Source organism: Protomyctophum parallelum (genome assembly GCF_964188405.1).
Source record: "Protomyctophum parallelum genome assembly, chromosome: 20".
Taxonomy (NCBI): Eukaryota; Metazoa; Chordata; class Actinopteri; order Myctophiformes; family Myctophidae; genus Protomyctophum; species Protomyctophum parallelum.
Window position 1 is genome coordinate 14,060,434 of NC_139718.1, and position 21,739 is coordinate 14,082,172.

The 21,739-nt window shown below is 40.8% G+C and overlaps 2 protein-coding genes across 2 annotated transcripts in view; one reads left to right on the forward strand and one right to left on the reverse strand.

Moving 5' to 3' along the window:
* The window catches only part of hif1aa (hypoxia inducible factor 1 subunit alpha a), a 35,945-nt gene extending 19,906 nt beyond the window's left edge, over nt 1-16,039 (forward strand). Inside the window, exons 2-15 of the mRNA XM_083792431.1 lie at nt 1,788-1,978; nt 2,733-2,884; nt 3,151-3,235; nt 3,701-3,810; nt 4,314-4,516; nt 6,550-6,656; nt 6,846-6,993; nt 8,783-9,084; nt 9,694-9,905; nt 10,442-10,564; nt 11,681-11,931; nt 12,226-12,325; nt 12,426-12,531; nt 13,136-16,039. Of these exons, the coding sequence (XP_083648557.1) occupies nt 1,788-1,978; nt 2,733-2,884; nt 3,151-3,235; nt 3,701-3,810; nt 4,314-4,516; nt 6,550-6,656; nt 6,846-6,993; nt 8,783-9,084; nt 9,694-9,905; nt 10,442-10,564; nt 11,681-11,931; nt 12,226-12,325; nt 12,426-12,531; nt 13,136-13,299 (2,254 nt within the window). The 3' untranslated portion in view covers nt 13,300-16,039. The remainder of the gene's footprint in view (nt 1-1,787; nt 1,979-2,732; nt 2,885-3,150; nt 3,236-3,700; nt 3,811-4,313; nt 4,517-6,549; nt 6,657-6,845; nt 6,994-8,782; nt 9,085-9,693; nt 9,906-10,441; nt 10,565-11,680; nt 11,932-12,225; nt 12,326-12,425; nt 12,532-13,135) is intronic.
* A 73-nt stretch (nt 16,040-16,112) lies between these two features.
* On the reverse strand, nt 16,113-21,497 carry LOC310878236 (serine protease HTRA2, mitochondrial-like). The gene is made up of 8 exons (XM_083792432.1): nt 20,808-21,497; nt 20,257-20,461; nt 19,021-19,215; nt 18,449-18,481; nt 17,857-17,965; nt 17,454-17,508; nt 17,253-17,348; nt 16,113-16,627 (listed from the first exon to the last, which is right to left on the reverse strand). The coding sequence occupies exons 1-8, from the start codon at nt 21,281-21,283 to the stop codon at nt 16,462-16,464; spliced, it is 1,335 nt and encodes a 444-aa protein (XP_083648558.1). The 5' UTR covers nt 21,284-21,497; the 3' UTR covers nt 16,113-16,461.
* Nucleotides 21,498-21,739: the final 242 nt, after the last annotated feature.

Sequence of the window (21,739 nt, forward strand, 5' to 3'; positions counted from 1 at the left end):
AGTTCGATCCCCGTTCGATAAAGCATTTTGGATAAAAGCGCAATGTATATGCACCATTTAACATTTACATACAACTTTAATATAATGTAAAAAGTGAAACTTCCATATATTTTATATTAGCACATAAACAAAAAAGAGCTTACATATATTTGACTTTAAGATAATGATGGTATACAATGTGGCACTGGTGCCAAGTCCTGCTGGGAAAGGATATCAGCATCTATTCTCCATACATCTCCTGTTAGATGGCTGTGTTGACTCTGGACTTTATGAAATCCAGTCCACTTTATTTATAAAGCACATTTAAAACATATATATAACAAAATACATACATAAATGGATGCACCTGGGACGTATCCTCAGTGATGTATCCCAAGGTCATCGGGGTTTCGGGTCTCGCAACATCATACCCCTCACTCAGGTGACCCAGCCGGGAGTGATCAAGTCCCGACTTACGTCCCAGTAGCTACCCTCGATAAGTCCCATTAGGGAAAAACCAGGGCCACACAATCCATTCCTCCTGAACTACTCTGCCGGTACTGGGAGGTACCATTCTGGCACATGGAAGGACTAGGCTCTGTGGGTTGACACCTGTCCGGGCCCCTCCTACGTCTCACCAGGTCCACTCCTGCTCTCACCAGGTCACGCCCTGTGCGTTGCACCAGACTCAAACAAAACATACTCTCCCCATGCCTTTGGCTGGTGGAGACATCTCATCATCATCTCATCTCATCTCATATCCAAACTACACATTTTTCAGCTTCAGTATTCCCAAATCCCTTTTATAATGCACTAGGGGGCTTTACAGTTTCTGTTCAAATGCTTAATTGAGGTTAGGTATGCCTAACTCTACACTAACAGTGATGGTATTTGTAGTCTAGTTTAACAATCTACAGTTAGTGGAAATCAATCAAGGTCACAAATTGGATCAATATCAGAAAATAAATGTCACCTAATAGCCTAGGTAAATCCTGCTGATAACCAGGGCTAAGCATACAGTGTATGACGCAATGTTAATCAATAGTTTTCAAGGATACCTGCCAGCCATCGACCAGATCACAGACCGTATATAAATCTGAACAATCTGAACAAACAGGATGTGTGATCTCTGAGTTACAGACATTGATCCATATGTCACATTATGGTGAGAAACATTTCACTGGCTATATTTAAGCATATTCTGATTAGTGTTAAACAGTCCGCTGGTGTAAAGAAATATGTGACATCATTAACCTCCATTATTGAACTGTAGATTGATAAAATAAAATAAAGTCCTATTCTGAGAGAAGTAGGTGTGTTTGTGCAATATGTTGGGTGCTTTATTTCTCTCCCAGTAGAGCAGAGTCTGCGGAATCCAAGATCTTAATGTCAGGATGATTGGTGTTGTACAGTAGCCCAGCTGTGTGCACCAGGAAGGCAGGCTAGAGAATCCATATGGACCAAGCCCCCTCACTCAGCCAATCACTTAGGGGGTTCAATTTTCTTCCCTTGGTCGGCAGCCAATAAGACGGCTGGCGAGGGATATGTTTGTAAATTAGCTAGAGGGAGCGGGCCAGCGGGAGGACTACCTCTCGCTCGGTTGCTTGTAGACAGTCGCTCAGCTACTGCATTCCTCTGAAGTCAACAGGCAGGCCAGTGTCTGGGGGAAAAAACGCCTGAATCAGCAGGCTGTCTAAGATGGACGGAGAGGCAGGGAGGCTGCCAACCGTGGTGGTGTGTATGCTTGGGTCAGACTCAGAACAGGACCATGGCCAGGCTGTAGCTGACCTGGCACCTGTCTTCCGCAGGGTGAGCTCGGAGCGGAGAAAGGAGAAGTCACGGGATGCTGCGCGATGTCGACGCGGGAAGGAGTCGGAGGTGTTCTACGAACTGGCCCAGGAGCTGCCCCTGCCCCATAGTGTCACCTCCAACATGGACAAGGCGTCCATCATGAGGCTCGCCATCAGCTACCTGCGTTTGAGGACGCTGCTCAACGCTGGTGCGTAATACCTGTATGGGTCCATCATCATTGTATGTATTGTGTATTTGTTTGGGGTGGAGGATGCCACATGAACTAGGTTGCTCCAGTAGTCAGTTCATACAGTATAAACTTGCACTATACGAATTTGTTGTTTTTCTGTTAACTTTAAGGGAAACTATACTCACATCGAAAGTGGGTGCAGAGTCAAAGCTTTATACTAAATTAAAATAGAATCCGCACACCGACCTAAAGGTAAAAAATCACACCCGTGTGAAGTGAGGGGCACAAATATATTAAAGTTTAACGCATGTTGATTAGGTGATGTAATGGTGATGTAAAACAAACGGTGCCAACACAAACATTAAATGCCATTGACAATATGAAGTAATGAGAGACAATATGACATAATGATGGACAGTATGACGTAAATGTTCCCTTCATTGTCAATGGCGTTTTTAAAACAAACAAAAATCAAACATTAAACCATTATAGGAGGGGCTAGCACCCCTAAAAACATTCACACTTGTGTGAAGTGAGGGGCACTCTTATCATCATGTCTGATGATGATGAAGATGTATGATCATTACATTCCGGCCAATCACTTTTGGTGTCCTCACTTTTCTGTCCTCAAAATTGTTGTAGAAACGCCCAATCTCATCTGTGTGTGTGTATGTCGCAGTGCCTTGCCCATTCAAGCATGTTTAAGCTAGCACACTGAATTCAAAGGAGCTGGCTGATTTGTGTAATCCTGATCTTTTCCTCTCTGTTCCAGATGAGCCAAAGGCAGTGGAGGAGACGGAACTGGACGTCCAGTTGAACAGCTCCTACCTGAAGGCTCTGGAAGGATTCCTCCTGGTGCTGTCTGAGGACGGAGACATCATCTATCTCTCCGAGAATGTCAACAAGTGCCTTGGGCTGGCACAGGTTGGTTTACCATGTTCCTTTACTCTGAAATTAATTATAGTAATTATGATGAATAATTAATAGTAGTAGTAATAAAAACGTTTGGCATCTTGAGCTGAATTTGTGAGCATGAGGCATATAAAGATTTGTAATAACGGACATAATGTGGATAACATTGACATTCTGATTGCGGCACCTAGATTAAAAAAGAAAACAGGAATTAGTCTTAAGATAAATTAGTTACAAGACTGTTACATATTGATCTGTTCTGTCTTTGTCCACTGCAGTTTGACATGACGGGACACAGTGTGTTTGACTACACACACCCCTGTGATCAGGAGGAGCTGAGAGAAATGCTGGTCCACAGAACAGGTGAGGAAAACGCCCATCATAAAGTGCCTCTGAGAGACAATCGGCGAGGAGTGTCATTTGCTCTAAGCTGGCAAATTCACACTATAAAGCTGTCCGAACGAGTTGGCATTTCCCACTGCAGTCCTTCGGTCACGCATATCTAATGCTGTTTGGTCTGTACTCGCAAGTCTCGCATGCACTCAGCATTATTGCCACAGTGCAGTGAATCATTGCCATATTTCCTTTCTTGCTTTACACAGCAGTATTAGGGATAGGGTTTTCAGTAAACTTTTGCTATGAAGCAGTTATATACACATAAACACTAGCAATTTAGACAGCTAAAGACGGCAAGTTAAACCCAGAATTAAAAACCATGACAACAAATAAACTGCATGAAATGATGTAGAGCAGGTATTTCTGTAACATCCAACAATGATGACAAGACAGTTAATTACTTTTTCTCTCATCCTGTGCTGTCATTTTCAGGCTCCAAAAAAGCCAAGGATCCAAACACAGAACGCAGCTTTTTCCTTCGAATGAAATGTACCCTTACTAGTAGGGGGCGAACAGTTAATGTAAAGTCAGCCACGTGGAAGGTAAGCAAAAAGAAAAACACACATTACATACATTTTATTATCCTTCTATAAATTCACCAAATCTCTGTGTGAGTTTGTCTCCGGAACCGCCCGACTGACTCTGGGAAAATATTGAATGCCGTTACAACATGGAAGAAAAGCGCTGCCCGCTCAGATTCTTTTTCCCAGACTGCGTTTTTGGAAACGTTTTTGAAAACAAGCTTTATTCAACGGCCCAAAACCAAAGAACCGACGATCGCGGCCACAAAATGTATTTTACGGGTGAAACAAAAGACTATCGTCTGTCACAAATTTACACAGCGTTTTTCCTACATCCGGTTCACGTCTCGGGTGCCAGTGAAATAACACCCCATGTCCAAAAGCCTCATTTGCAACAAATAAGATTGACTCTAGTATAAGAATATTATGCTCACTAATAGAAGCCTGTCATGTTTGTTTAGAATAGCAATAAACATCCTTGGCTAGCTGTAAGGCCCATTAACACTCTTTCTGCAACTCTCCAGGTACTCCACTGTTCAGGTCACGTGCGTGTCTTTGAGACCCCCACTGAGCAGACAACTAGCGGACACCAGGAGCCGCCTGTGCCCTACCTGGTGCTCATTTGTGATCCCATTCCACACCCTTCTAACATTGAAGCCCCCCTGGATACCAAGACCTTCCTCAGCCGCCACACCATGGACATGAAGTTCACCTACTGTGACGAGAGGTTGGTACTGCAGTGCTCACTTGCTCTAAATTGTTCACACTTAAGACCTGGAATGCATCTGTGTCACCTTAGCTTTTAACCACATCAACCAGTATTTTAAACTTGAAAAATAGCAGATATCCAAGCTCATAGGCCCTCATTTATCAATCGAGTGTAAAATCTGCCACAGATTCGAGTGCAGGTTTCGTAGTACACCCACGTCGCCACGGCATTTATAAAGTGATCGCAAACAGCTGATCCTTCCTTAATTTCGTTCTGACGTTAATAAATGTCACGGCTGAAATCGATCTGGCACACCCTATGAAATCAAGCCTCGCCCTCGTTTTTGCGACCTGAACCACTGCTATACGATCTGGAAACCATGGTTACCGTGCCTTTCTGCCCGCCTCACCCCCCTCTCTCATACACACATACACACACACACACACACACACACACACACACACAGACGCACACACGCTGCACAACTTGCAAGCCCAACTAACTGGTGTGTTGTTAAATAAATAAAGAACGAACACCTGCATGAATTAAATAAAGTTGTAGGCCTACCCTGTCTGTTTCCCTCTCACCTCGCTTGCCTTGCTGTCATGTCCACAAACGCACGCACCTACATGACACATCGACATCGCATCACCATGAATGGAATACGTTTGGGCTGGCCTATATTAATTTTACCCATTCGTGCGCAGTGCACGGCGAAGGCGTGAGACTGCGCACTGCTGTGATATTAAAGTCCTGTGGATGAGTGTCAGTGATGCCTGCATGAGAGATAGGCTATCATGTCGTCAAGGCAGTCATAATCAACGTTTATGTAGAGATTTGATCATTGATGAACGAATCATAAACATATGGATGAAGGCTTGCTTGCATGTGTGCTGGTATGTATTGGCGACGCACGCCGCGGTCCCGTCCTCCCGACCCCCGAAAATGATCTCGCTTTTATCTGAACTGTCAAAACCTGTCTAAGCACTTATTTAAATGGTGAATGATTAAGCCCCTTACGCCTATAGCCTGCTAGTACTTACTACAAATAGGCAAGCTGTATGCTTGTCATTGTCACTTGGAAATAAAGGAGTGCAGTCCATTTATGCCTTTTTTAAAATAATATCATAATCACATATGCCGCATCACCGCATGCGCTCCAAAATCATCTCACAAGTGCGCTCGCATAACAAGGCCAGTAAAGCACTGTTTGATTAAGCACAAACTAATACATTGTAAACATGTTATATTGTTTTTAATTGCGCGATTTTAATTACTTGTAAACTTGGAAATCTCTCTTTTGTTTTTTACATACACATACCGTTTTATATTAACATTTTAGGAGTGAAAACATATGTTTAAATGCCTGTGACAGCCTCTCAGCTGGTCAAACAATGCTGCTCCGCTGTTCCACGACAGAAAAACAGGTGAGGACAAAACGTACGCCAGCTCCCGAGCAGACGTGCGTTTTGAACTTTGTCAAGTTAAATTTCAAGCTTTGCCGGAAATGGTAAATGCCGAAAATGTCGGTAATTTCGGTGTGCACCCATATTTTGGTGTACACACGGTTGATAAATGAGGGCCATAGTGCGGCACCGAGTGCCACACAACGAGCTTGTAGATTTGCTTTTTTTTTTTATCTTGAAAATGTGTGCAAATCTTTGTATATATATTCTTTCACAGCAAACTCTTTTAAGTCCCTGGAAGAACATATTTTCAGATGGGGGTCGGCGGCCAATTATATATAATGTTTGGGGTCCCTGACATGAAATAGTTTGAGAACCACTGAGATAGAAACATAGTTTTTTCAGAAAACTGTTAAGATTTAGAAGACATTTGTAGACTCTGATCCTCATGTCATATAATGGGTTAATGAAGTTGCGTAAGGAACAAGCTTATAGTAAGCTTCTGTGTGTAGCACTTCATAGGCTAAGGGTGAAGAGAATCACCATAGCTGTTGTAGTGCTACAAGGCCACCTAGTGTTCAGGATGAGTACAGCATACATTGAGCATGCATTTATATTCTGTATCATTTGTCGTGTTTCCTATAGAATCACGGAGCTAATGGGGTATGACCCTGAGGAGCTGCTGAACCGCTCTGTGTATGAATACTATCATGCCCTGGACTCTGACCATCTCAGCAAGACCCACCACAGCCGTAAGGACAAAACACTGCTAACACCATTACATAACCACGTCCTTATTTTGGCCGTGTCATTATAGGTGAACATTACATTAAAGTATATAGGGCTTTAAGTGGTTAACCTTAATCCATGAGGATACCGTTTTATGTGAACCTTAACCAAATGTTTGCGCTAATGGAAATCTCTCTTTACATTTCCTCCAGTATTTGCAAAAGGTCAGGTGAGCACAGGCCAGTACCGAATGTTGGCCAAGAGAGGAGGCTTTGTTTGGGTGGAGACCCAGGCCACCGTCATATACAACAACAAGAACTCCCAACCACAGTGCGTGGTCTGCGTCAACTTTGTGCTCAGGTATGCTCAGGATTCAGGAAGCAGGGCGACATGTCTGTTCAGAAGAGACACGTACAGATTCCAACCAGTCACAGTGTATTTGTACTTCTGCATAAATTATAGTGATATATCTGAAAAATAAATGGGTCTCACTCAGTCTCAGTCTGTTATCAGAACATTCTGCTTCTTGTTATGGACACATGCACTTAGATTTTATAATTTATCGATTACATCATATTGATGGTGGTCATCACCACGTTTGGGCACGGTTTCAGCCCGATCCAAGATGAAAATGATATGTAAACCGTTAAAAGTGAAAGCATGGGGGTACTAAGTTATCCTATTGCCAGAATGCACGTTATTTTAGGATTTTTGAATATGCAAGACAGACAAAAAAGACAAACAAGACATACAATAGGACATAAACATCAACAGTAAAAACAAAAGACAAAAAGAAAAAAAAAACAAGAGGTCATGGGATGTACAACAGCAGCAATACATATTACAGGTTTTTGGGTTCGTTACATTCAATGACAACCGGAAGGACACCACCCATATTCACTCCACATCCACCCCCCCAGCTAAGTACTCTGTCCATTTCTCCCATCTTCTTTCACCCAGCTCTTTTTGCAGTCTTAACGAATAGGTCATCTGTTCTAGGTGATGCAGTTGTTTCACAATGTTGATAAATAGGTCGGCAGTAGGACAGTTCTTTTGTAACCAGCTTTTTTGCTTGCTACAAGTAGAATCTTAAGTAAGTAGGAGTCATCCCGATTTAGCCCGTCTGGGAGTTGTCCTAGGTACAAAGATGTGAATGTATCATCTATTCTAAAACCCATAATGTTTGAGATAAGTGTTGAATTACAGGACAAGACCAGAAGACATGTGCATGATCAACCACTGTATCTCCACATTCTCTCCAACAGTCCATATGGTTGCCAGTCTGTTTGGACTTCTGTTTTGGAGTAATAAAGAAGCGAATCTGGTTTTTTCCAACAAAAGTCTCTCCAAGTCAAGGAATTAGTGGTCGTTGATTGCGTTTCCCATATATTCATCCATACTTCATCACTTATATCAATGCCCAACTCTTTTTCCCATCGCTCTTTCACATATATTGAGTCCTTTTTCAACGACATAAGTCCATTATATAGTTTACTTACAAGACCCCTGTTGCTTCCTGAGCCATAAGCATTTGTAAATACAGTGATTAGGCTTGTTGTAATACCTGGAGTAGACCCTTTTACCTTTTTACTAAAATAATCCCTTACCTGCAACTTGTATCTGAAAAAGTCCTGGTTAGCCAACCCATATTTCTGCTTTAGGTTTTCAAAACTGTCAATATTTCCATTTTTAATCATAGTACATATAGAAGTGATACAATTGTGGTGCCATTGCTTATACCTATTGTCTAATACTGCTGGTATGAAGTCAGGGTCATATTAAAAGTTTTACCTCCCTCTGAAGCTGGAAGTGTTTAACAACTTCTAGCCATATTCTGAACGATAAATTTACCCACTGACTCCTTGTCTGAAACATTCCTTTCTCTCTGTCAGTGCAACCTAATAGCGACTGTATTGGTCCTCATCCATCAGGGATAACTCTATGCTTTTCCATTTTGCAATGTAGGGTCGGTTACACCAATATACCAAGGGTCTTAGCTGAGCTGTCTGTTAGAGCTTTGAACAGATTACTAGCCTCTTACAGAGCCGTACAAACTTCTTTCATTTGAACATGGGCGATCTTAGCAGAAGTACAATCAAGCAAAAGATTCCTGTACTAATATCCGGTATGTGTGTTTCCTGTGCTACAGTGGCATCCAAGAGGAGAAGCTGGTCTTGTCTCTGGAGCAGACGGAGGATGTTAAGCCAGTGAAAGAGGAGAAGAAGCAGGTGGTGGAAGAGAGCTGCCAGGCGGAGGAGTCTCCAGCTCCACCTCTCCTGCTGGAAGAGGAGAAAGGCCACATGCTTGATGTGCTCAAGCTGTTCAGCCAGACCGCGGAGACCCAACCAATGACAAGTCTGTATGACCAGCTGAAGGAGGAGCCTGAAGCTCTCACTCTCCTGGCCCCAGCTGCTGGAGACACCATCATCTCCCTGGATTTCAGCTGTCCCGGTAAACACACACACACAACCTGGAATAGAGAGTAGCAAGCACGGGTCCAAAAACATTTACTCGTGCTACCCTGACCCGTGGTCACCGGTCCGAAACTGACCCGTGAGTAATTGGACTGGTCCGTGCGACAGGAAAATTAAAAATGACTGGACCCGGTCCGAAATGCACCAGATGATAATTGGACCTGGCTCGAAGTGTGATTGAGGAAAACTGTTCTGAACCGAGGATAATTCAAATGTATTAGACCCGGTCTGACCAGGTCTCTAGACCCGTATTGCATGCATTTATGTTCAATGCACATTTATGCTCAATTTACAGTGGCATTAAGGAGACTACCTCAGTGCTTTTAATGTTTTTTAAAGTTTTATAATGTGAAAATAGCCGATCTGTAAGCTCACAACACATTGCATAAGCTTGTAGATAAGACATTTTCACTACTTTTCTTTACTTAGATATTGCTTATGTTCTCTTGACATTTTTGTTTTTCATTTATGATTTTTTTTAATGTTTACAATAATATACTTTAAAAACATTTTAAAACAAACACTAACAAAACCTATATCAAAATCATAATAGTATTGTCTTCTCCTTGGCCTCTCCTACCTGCAGACTCGGAGACCCAGCTCCTCAAAGAGGTGCCTCTCTACAATGATGTGATGCTGCCTGCCACCAGTGACAAGCTGGCCCTGCCCTTCTCTCCCATGCCGCCCAGTGAGCCTCCCCAGATTACCAGCAGCAACATCTCAAGGAAAATGGAGCCCTACACAGCAGTTCCTTCCAGCAAGCCAGGAAGCCCAAACTTGAGCCAGAGCTCCACAGAAGTAAGAACTGTTGGAGTTCATACCATGGGCTTTGTCTGCAATAGACTATCGAAGATAGCAGTCACAGTCTACTTTCTAAGTAGCTATTTTTTTATCCTTCAGTATTTATATAAATACACACACACACACACACACTGTTTTTTGTTTATTTCTTTTATTAAATTCTTCGGTTTCTGATTAGCTTTTAGTTTTATAAGTGCGTAAGTAGTTTTATTTACATTTGATTTTGTTTTTGTTTTGGTATTAGTTTTCAGGTATTATGATGAATTCCTTGATTTATAGAAGCTAAGAAAATGGGTAGGATGAAAGAATGCAATTCTATTTCAATTTATATTGTCTTAGTTCATTTTGCATTGTTCATCGCAGTTTAAATAAATGATTTCTATTTTAAGTTTTTTATTTTAGTTTCATTTAACAAAATATTTTCACTTTTAGTTTAACTAGCGTCTGCTAAATGCCTAAATTGTGATTGTATATTTGACTGGTTCTGAGAGGGGAATGGCACATTGATTTGTTATTGTCCCCCTTCCTTGCAGTCCGACAGCCCGATGGACTTCTTTTTCTCCATGGACTCCGACATGAGCTCAGATTTCAAACTAGACCTAGTAGAGAAGCTGTTTGCCATTGATACACAACCCAAGACCCCTTTCACGACACAGGTACAGAACCAGGAGCTACTGTATTAATGACCTATACCGGTATATTTCCATTGTACTCCTCGACGTCTGTAAACAGGACATAACTATGTAATAACTCAAATTAATCCTAATACCCAAGTGAGGTCCAAAGTGCAATACTTTACCCAAGAATTGTCTTTCTAACTATTGTTTACTTACCCAATGATGTCTTGAAGACGATGAGAATTTTAGTTTGTAAAATATTCCTTAACGGTGAATGAAGAATCCAAAAACAACAAAAATACTTAAAATCTGATTTTAACAAAAGCATAAACTCCGACACACGCTCATGAAAGACACAAGCGCCTGGGTACTCACATGCATGGGAATGAGCTCCGGTTGAAATACACGAGCACGCCCATGCGCAAACTTCACTCATGCATGTTGCGGTTGAACGTGAAGTGTTTAAAAAGTTTATTTTCTTCTATAGTTATATTTTGGAAACATTTTCACTGGATTCTGGTAGAAAATAATCTAAATAACACAGTTTTAAAAATAAAATATAGTTAGTGGGTAGAAGTTACACTTTTAATCACAGCTAGAAGTTTGTTCCACTCACTCACTGCAGTGTATAAAAATGTTTTAGATCAAAGCAAGTCTTAAATGTACTTTGGACCAGTTCTGAGGCATTTGCTTGAATGGAATATTAGATTCCTAGAAATTGGAGCTGAACCCAGCAAATGTGTGTGTTTGTGTCTTTTATGTCTTTGTGCCAACTTCAGTTGAATGTCCATCTTTTCATCAGTCGCCCAGGGCAGTAGCCTGGAAAGCAGACGAATCTGCCATGGAGAAAAAGAAATGTCCCCAGATTTTGTCTGGCACTGTTCAGTTGTGATTGGATTTCACTCCCTCCGAAGTAGTGAGGGGACCAATCAGCATCCAGCATGCAAATATCATGGGGCATTCCCCATGGAAATGCAGGTTCCACACAGATTCCAGACTAATATCGATGCTGTGATATTAGTCTGACCATGCCAGGAAACCAGGGCACATCCTTCAATTGTACTGGACCCACATGACGACCCACCTTTGACTAAGATTCAAAATTGTAATACTTGATATTTACGCTCAACACCTTGTTTTTTTTCTCCTCCCAAGGCCATGGATGACCTGGACCTGGAGATGTTGGCTCCGTACATCCCCATGGACGATGATTTCCAGCTGCGCACTCTGTCCCCAGACGAGCTTCCGCCTTCTGACCCAGTCAAATGCTCGGAGAGCTCCCTTCTTCACCTTACACAGGAGGTCACCAGCTATCTCGCCACCACCGATAAGAACACAGCGGCCCCTGCCCCAGTGCCCCCTGACCCACCAATTACACCCAATCCTTTGATCATGCTGTCCAAGGGGTAAGCAAGACTTCCAAAGCACATGCTCTCTTTGGAGGGGCAGATCACATTTAGATTGCCAAAACATGAACTACGATATAATGTAGGAACTGTAGGCTAGACAATGTCATACATATAAAAGTAAGCTAATTGCGTATTAGAAACGGCACTGTAGGCTAGACAATGTCATACATGCTACAATGACTTCTTTCACACACTTTTAGGTTTAACACTAATTAAATGTCAGGAAGGCATGAAATTGGAGATGCCATACCACCGAAGCCTAACGTCAAAATCCCTATCCCTCTGTTCCAGGACCCCACAGTTGGATAAAGAAGTTTTACTGAGGACGCTGGCAGCACAGAACGTACAGCGCAAACGGAAACTGGGTGATGCCGGGGAGGCTGTTGCATCGGTAAATAATTGTTGTTGTCTAAATATGGCTGAAAGGCCATCTCTTTTTATGCTTGGTGATGAATGCTGGATGACTGACTTGAGTTTCTGTTATTTCCCAGGGCACGTTACTCCAGGAAGTGCCTGAACAGGGGAAAAAGCTGAGGGTGAATGAGACTGTTACACCAGAGTCACTCTCCCGTACGACCATACTGCTCCTACCTACAGGTGAGTGAGTAGACTCAGGACGTTAAAGGTCCATTTAAACACACATTTTTAATTATGTGACATTTTTTGGAAATCAATGTTTGAAAAGGTATGCCCCGCCTTAGTTGGTGATGTAACATTATCTAATCTAATATAATGACTAAGCTACCAAGACGCTTTGCAATGATTATTCACCCATTCTCACACACACTCACACCGATGGTGGAGGAAACCATGCAAGGTGCCACTGCCAACCTGCTCATCGGGAGCAGTTAGGGCTCAGTGTCTTGCTCAAGGACACTTTGACACTAACTCTGGGGGAGCTCGGGATCGAACTCTGTGTCCCCGAGTGGCCGCTCGGCTCCTGAGCCACTGCCGCCCCAATGACAATGGCTAAGCTGTCTCATCAGCAAGCTATGGCTGCCCATCCCATCCTTGCAAACTTGCCCAGGCTGTGTATGAACAAATTCAACAAAATACACCGACACTTAACATCACTATGCATTTAATTTCACATTTAAAAGTAGAAAGAACAAGTCCACCACTAAACAAACACCAAGTCCTGGGCACAGAAAACACGCAGCCAGTCATACAAGACAGACTAACGTACTCGTCTCATTCTCAGACCTGGTGAGTCGTCTCCTGGGCATCTCATCGGATGGTGGGTCCTCTCCCGTCACTCTTCCGCAGCTCACCAATTACGACTATGAGGTCAACGCACCTGTACAGGGTCGCCAGCACCTGTTGCAGGGGGAGGATTTGCTCAGAGCTCTGGACCAAGTCAACTGAGTTGATGCTTAGCCTGCCTCCTTCTGGACTAGACCGGACACTACAATTTATCCCTGACACTCCCTTTTCTAACCCCCATCTCACCCTACACCGTAAAATCCTCTGCGTTAATTCAACTATGAGTTAAATTAACCTGAATGATTTTGCTGTGTGTCCTACCCTGCTGTTCCTTATTTATGTCTATATCAGTTTAAACTTTTGTAGTGTGGCTGCCATCTGTGCACACTCTGTGATCTCTGCAGCATTCCACCGTGATGAACACCATAGCAGCTGTTGGGTTTTGGTGTAAGGGATTCGGGCGCAAAAGACACCATTTCGTCGTAATTTCGTCTTTTCCCGAGGTATTCTCTCAGACGGCACACACAGCGCCATCTACAGATGACCCTGTTCCAGCAGATCGCCACATAGAACCTGGTGCTACTGCCAGCAGTGTATTGTAAGCTTAAGTCGCACAATTTATATTTTCTTAAAAAACAATATTACCAGCAATATATATTAAGCCTTTTTAAATGTAGTTTTAACAGGACTCAGTTTTAACTACCGTACTTTATTTTATTTGTGGTCCTCCTGTACTCGTATGTTGTAGTACTAAAAAGGTCTTTAGTCCAGAACTTTTTTTTTTTTTTAAACCTAAGGTGGTCTGAATGTTAGGGACCGGTCGATGTTTAGAATGAGGGGTCACTGGAGGACTTTAGAGAGTACTATTAAATAAAAAGGCGTGACCCTCCTGGTGTTCTGCCATCACGGCAGTTAGTTAGTTTAATAGACAAAATTAGACTGAATGAATATGAATATGTAGATGCCGAATTGGCCACTGGAGTAGTCTGTCAACGTCACTGCCATATTTGCAGGGGACGGTTGCCAAAAATCCTTTTTTGTTTTAGAACGATTACTGTTACTATCTGTGTGAGGTGTTTTGGTATGAAAACTCACATTTAAAATTTTACCAAGTATCAAGTGTAACAACTACATTTCTGAAATATGTAATAAAAAAATAATAATAAAGGACCTTACGGTCGAAAGGCATAAAAGCCCAAAAACTAAAATGGGTTGAGAATTCAGCGAGTTATGATGGTTTTAATTGTAGATAGACCTCCTGCTTCCACAAACATGCGTACATGGGGCATAGTATACTTGTATTTGGAGCCACAGCTTGCCCCTACCAATGTGGTGGCCAGTTTGACGCATCACTCCAATGAACAGTAGCAGCCAATGCGGTATATCTACATGTACAGATCTTTGGTTAGTTTAATGTGTTGAAATTATTTAGCACCGCCAGTAGCAAAGTAGGGATTTGTGTGTTCAAGCCTGTTGCAATCTTCTGAATTGACCCATCATAAGCATTGCCTGTTATTGTTGTTCGCTGTTATATTTTAGTTTTAAAGAATGTTTGTATTTCATTCATGTTGATGGTATCTCAAACAACGTGCTGATGCTATGATACCATGCCTCGGTGGCATGTAGTTTGCATTCAGTCAGTGTATTTTGAGCACAATTAGTGTGATTTTGGTTTTATATGCAGTGCTTTAGCAACCATGTTGAAATAAGTAAATCAATGTATGTTTCTATTTTTGCTCATATGTTTCATTTTACTCCTTAATTATGTCAACAAAAAGAGTCATTAAATCTGGAGCTAGAAAGTAATGTCCCTAATCTCAAGTTGTTATTAATGGGGGTTTGGCTGTCTAATTTTGGTTTAGAAAACCATTACACCAGTACAACCTGCGACATATTTTTCTTGATAAATTGAACGTCCCCCATCAAATAATGATAAATGATAAACAAGACTTTCTTCAGCTTAGACTTTGCAGTGATTATTATTTTGTGATGGGCACGACAAAGTGCTCTGTTGGGCTGAATCAACATCCCAGAATGATTTATTTTTATAATGTTTTTCTGTGTACATGCACGGTTAACCATTAAACATCCCTTCTCTATTCCAGTTCTCAAAGTCAAAATCTTATCTTTCTTCTTTGTTCCATCAGCATCAATATGGCTTCAATAAATATTTGACTTCCTGTAGATACAAAATAACTTGCTGTGATAATGCGATGTGAAACTTGTATGATCAACACTGGTTTTATTTTGAAGCCCGCCTACTGTAAGTCCATCAGCTTTTACACCAAAATTGTATTTAACTTTTGTATTAATGGAAAGGTTTATAAAGCCTGTGTGCAAGTACTGTACATTAAATTCACTTCCAAATGTTATAACTCCCTTGGACAAAAAATAAACACTGTCAGTGGAACCCTCCCATAAATATTGAACAGTCCCATATCTCCATTTAATGGTTACCAGTCTGAGATAAATACGGTTATGCAGTTAAGATGTCACTTTAGTTTATTACATTAGTGAAAGTGTGACAGTGCATTGACCAGAGGTTTCTTTTGTCTTTTTGAAAGCTGCGATTATGGCTGTCAAATGTAACTATTTAAGTTATATTTCATTATTCCTGAAAGATTGACTGTTCTGACAATGAAAATTCAAGTTTTGATGTTACATACTCTAGTACAGTACAGGTAGATACATGGTGCAATTCATAACAATTCTTATAATTTACTAATGTGATTATCATCATAGTTCTGTGTGCCTGCTCAGCAATGGCAAAACACAGCTTGTAGTATTTCAGTTCTCAAACTTGATTTCTCAAGTCAGTTTTATACCATTGGTCCATACTGCACTGTTGGGTCTCTGTTGCTTGTTTCATGTTGCTGTCTAACATTAAATGTCTTGAATAATATTGCCTTGTTCCAGTTTTGATAAAACATTTATAATAACACTTATTCAGTAAAAACATAATTTCACCAACCACTTGTTTTTGGCCAGATGCAAAATGTTAGCTGGCAGACAGACTCAAACCTGGTTTCATAACTCAGGTGCTTGTTTAGTCCAAAAACTAATGTATTCCAATAATGTCTATAACCATCTCCATAATAGCAATTGTCATTAAAAAAGGTTCACAACTGTCATTTTACATAGTGATAACCATGAGAAAAAACATTTCACTGTCCAAATGGACCCCATGGTGAGAACATACTATTTTGCTTTTATTAGACTACATTTAAAAAGTGTCTCCAAACCATCGTAACCATCACGTTTCACAGTCTCCATTTTTCACGTACAGTAACTTCACACACACTTCCTTATCCTGTCCCTTCTTACTCATTCTGGGTATTCTGGGGTGATCTGTAGGCGTAGTAACTCATGTTGTCTTTGCACTAGCATGGTGATATTGTTGCTGCTGTGTATGGCCTTGTAGATCTCCTCGTTAGTGTTGACCTTGGCACCATTGATCTCCACCACAATGTCACCAGGCAACATGCCAGCTCTGTGAGAGGACAGTGAATTAGCAGCAGTTTAGTGCATGTTCAATTGCCAAGTTTTTCCCCATAAAGCAGTTGTATGTATGGTAAACATCTCACTATTAAAGCTTTCTTTGAGGTTGTACTTTGCACAATTATAAATGATGGGTCTGGACAAAAATGTTATATCCTCTAACAACCCAAGTAGGTAAAAATAAAAAGGCAAAACAAAGGGCATAAAAAGATATGTGCATGAATAAAGACAGGCAATAATTAGATCAAATAGACAATGTAAAACACTGATATAAAAGTATGTTTTCAGAAGTGATTAAAGAGATGACACTGACTTCTATTGAAACGAGGCTGTCACTTTGTATGCCAGAGGACGCTAAATAGCCGAAAGTAACTTGGGCTGAAATACAGTAATGTGGCTCAACTATGTAATCACCATAGTTTCCTATTTGAATACACAAGACAAATATTCTAAGGTTTGATTGATTAAATGGCAAATAAGTTAAATTACCGTAAGTTAAATAAGCGGAAGATAGGGCTAAGAGTCTTCTTTGTGTCTCCATAGGGAATCATTGCTGGTCAATGCGACAAAAACAAAAAAAATTCAAGTCTCCATGGGGTGAGTAATCAGTAATTTACCTCTTGGCTGGGGAGCCTATGTTGACCTCAACGATCAGAATTCCATGTGTAACATCTGCGAAGTTCTTGACTCTTAGCTTCAGCTCAGCGATAATACTGAAGAAAAGGCCCGTACGTGTCAATAATACAAGAAAATGAAGCAGATGAAATCACAGTTCAGTAGTGCCATACAAAGATAATCCATAACTGATCACTGTTTACCTTGGAGTCAGGGTCAACATCTTCACACCAATATATCTGCGTTTGGTCTCTGTTTCTAGGAAACAAATGAAAGAAAGAATGCAAAAAATAAGTTGTGGTATTTATGTTTAATAGTGGGTGCATTCGGATATGCACACCGGGAGCGCACTCACATATTACAACCAATATAATGTTTATTACTAGCCACACTGCATGAAAATCTTTACCACCTGGGTGGATGGTTCTGGAAAGCACTTAATGTTTTCCAATGTCTTTTTCATTCACACTTACAAAAAGGCAACATGTAAAAACATCAGAAACTCTGGAGAAAGAAAAAACTAATACAAATATATAAAAGAAATAAAAACATTAGGAACTTAAAACCAAAATGAAAATGTTTATAGAGAAATTATAGTATTCTTACTGTTTTTGTCTGCGGCTTTGTCCAGGAACTGTCTTACATGATCAGAGGGTATGGCAAAGGAGATCCCAGCAGTCACCTTCATGGTGTTTATACCAATAACTTCACCATCCTTAGAAGTGATGAGACAAAGTTATTTCTTTCAGAGTTATTGCTTTACAGCAAGCATTAATACTTGTTATTATAACTACGTTTTGAGCACTAACTGATAAAGTACTGAACATTTTTATATGTGAGCCTACCATATTTTAGCTTTAATTGTGTTACTCTATTCGTTTCCTAACAAACAACAATAACAACAAACTATGGTAGAATTCAGATCTTAGTTCATGTGTGCTTTAGCAGTATGTTAAGGTTATCTGTATTAAAGCACAGTTATCAACTCTCAACAAGGTATCCAGGTATCAAGAGGACCCCATTATTGCTTTAAATAACAAATAATTATAAAACATCCGATCAATTTGGGAAATCAATCATTGCCATATCAGTAACTTTACTATCTGTAAAGTATGTCAACATAAAGGAAAGCATCCTGAACATACTTTTTTGAGTGTGATCAGCTGATCACTGAGAGGAAATTTATTGTGTGACTCACCAAATTAATCAAGGGACCTCCAGAATTGCCGAACTGGAAGACATAAATCAATCACATGTAAATCAACAATGGACTCTGGTATAACTCAAGAGCAGTTTCTGAAACGCATCAGTCCTTATTTTCAACGTCCTCATGACAGGCAGTGTGCAAACAAGAAAGCCGTAATAAGACAATGTGGACATATAAACCCAAGAGCAAATTGACAGCCAATATAGCTTATCGTTGTTGTCTGGCATAAATGTTATATCTCCAAATTTGTTTAACTTTTTTTAATGAATGAATGCCTTACTTCGTCGTACAAGGGTGTCTTGCAAAATAACTGATTCACAAGCTCAACGTGTCGAGCTTGCAAATCATCTAATTTATCAATTTCTGAATATTTTATAAATATTGATTCAATGAAGAGTATTAACGAGCTTGTGACTAAATAAAGCTACATTATATCCATTGGATCGCATGTTCTTTTTACCATTAGTAAATGGTAATTAAATATAGTTACCCAAAAAATTATGGTTTTTATGATATATTTATACAATAATAATGAGCGATGATATAACAAAAATAATGCTTACATCGATGGCAGCATCGGTCTGGATGTAATCCATGTTGGAGTTGGACAGGCCGAGCTCCTTACTGCCTCTCTGGACTGAGCTGACAATTCCGGATGTAATTGTATTCCGGAGTGAAAATGGGCTGCCCATGGCAACCACAAACTCCCCTTGCCGCACATCATTGGACCGCCCAATGGTGAGGGTGGGCAAGGGATGCTATGCAAGGAGGGGGAGAGGAAAAGAGAGATTCAAGATTAATATATTTTTTTATTCATAATCTTTACATTTCATACCATGAGTACACAAAAGTACAATTATTTGGTAGATAATATAATATCTTCTTTATAGATCCTGTGGGGGTAAAAGACATCAGACTCAAAGAAACACCAGTATTGAACAAATACTGATATAGTATAGACTAGAGAATGCACAGTAAGCATGTCATTTCCTCAACATTGTAGAAGCAATAACAACAATCAATGATACTGGATAATTTGGGGAAATTAGAGAGAAGAGGGAAGGTGAGAGAGACACAAGAGAAATCAGAGTGAAAGAAAAAGAAAGAGCCAGAGACCAGCGACTCCTTTTTCAGTACTACTGTGCTTGTTGTGTATGTGTGCTGTGTTCACTTGAATTTGGGAAGTGTCATATTATGGAAAATGGGTGCTGAATTAATCATTACATTTCCTTTCACACAGCAAAGTAAAATCCTCAGTCTCGGTATACTGCGGGACAACTTTGAAGATGGAGAGGGCCACTATAGTTCCACACTCAGAGGGCCACATTGTTGTCGTAGCAAAAATAACCGATCTACAAGCTCAGCTATATTTGAATTGAAATCCTGAATTATTTCTTTTGCAATTTTTGAATTATTTACAAAGGGAGTCTACCAACGCGTCTCAAGCCTGGAACGTCTGGTCCGGTGCATCACAGGAACAAGGACACATGTTGCAGAAGGAGAGGACTGGAGCAGCACGGCCAATTTAAGCCTATTTATTAGGTGCTAGTATACAAATACGACTAACCTATGCAGTCTTCATCATGACTGATGAAGTGCATGCATTTAGTTATACTTATGTTAACTTTATGAACCTAAATGCAAATACAATGGACATAATTTTTTTGAATTGTATCAGCTGAATATTAACCGATATGAACCTTTTTGGCATTAAGTGAAGGTGGGGGCGCCAGTTGCCCATGTACAGTATGGTGTACTGTATATCGACTGCATGTGTGATAAGTAGCTCATTGCTGTACCTTGGCACTGATCTTGATTGTGGCAATGTCTGCAACTTGATCCACATCTTGCACGGTGGCATGGTACGTCTCTCCATTATTCAGCTTCACACGGACACACCTCTTGTTGGCCACAACATGGGCATTTGTGACAATTAGACCATCACTGCTGACAATGAAACCAGAGCCGTTGGACATGGCCACCTCCCTTCCAGACAGTGGATGCCTGTGTATAAACAACGCAGGTAAAGCTTTTTAAGTTTGTTTTATCCGTTTGTAACTCTTGAGTGTGTTTCCAAACTAGAACTAATGCACCCTTGTTGTGGATTACTCAGCTTTAATACCCCTCCCCCCTCATCCAGGCCCCCACCCCCAAAACAACAACAACAAAACAATCAAACACATATCCGAAATGTAAATACACTCAAGCTTTTCATGTTGTATCCTTTTTTACATGTATGTGCAAATATTTGTTAATGTACATGCTTTTTTGATCAATAAAAACCTGAAAACAATGAATCAATAAAAAATTAACCCACATGCAATGTAAATTCCCCTTTTGCGTAACTCACCTGCCTACAATTTCAATGTACACAACAGCAGGAGTGGATTTTTCCACCACATCAGCAATAAAGTTGTATTTATAACGGGGGCTGTCTGGTTTATAAGGAGAGGCACACTGAGCGGACAGAACAAACCGTTCAAGGATCGAACCGGAGTCTGTGGTTCCTCTGTCTTGTTCATCATCCTTGTCCCTGTTCAAAAGGGCCACAGAACCAAGTCCCAGCCCGAGGGCCACGGATCTGAAGACACTGTCCCAGGAAGAGCCACCCTGGCCACTTCCTGAAGTCCGCGTTCCTCTGTCAACAACAAGACATGCAGTGTTCCCATGAATCCCATCGCTCCGTGAGATCTTTTGCTTACAGATGCTAAAGGAACTACTAGTTGTTTGGATCAACGTGTTGAAGGTGAGCCCTCCGTGGTCATCTTTAGGTCGCTGCCTCCTGAAGATCGAGAACAAACAACGGTTGACAGCATGAGATGCCATGTTGCATCACTTCACTAGCAGCTGCTCGTGAAATGTTTCGCTTTAAATTAATATGGTGACACGTCAGTGTCACCGTTACAACTGTCCGATTTGTATTCATTAAGTATTAAAACATGCTAAACCATTTACAGCATAGGTAAATGTAAACTAAACCGAATAAAGTTGCCACTGTTGTTGCTGCTAACTAACAACAGGGTAAAATTTGACTTCGAGTTTTGACATGCGCAGTGCTGCAATCACACTGGCTGTGGGAGGAGGCCTCCCCCGGAGGCACATTCAAGAACGGCAATGTTTCATTTTATTGTGTGGATTCTCACCTAAATAAATGCCATATGATCGGACTCTAATATTCAGTTACACTCATGCTATACTAAAAAGTAAGACATTCACAATCTGTTCAATGGACTTATTTGAATCAAATCGGAGCTTTTTTATTTGACGGAAACACACTTTTTA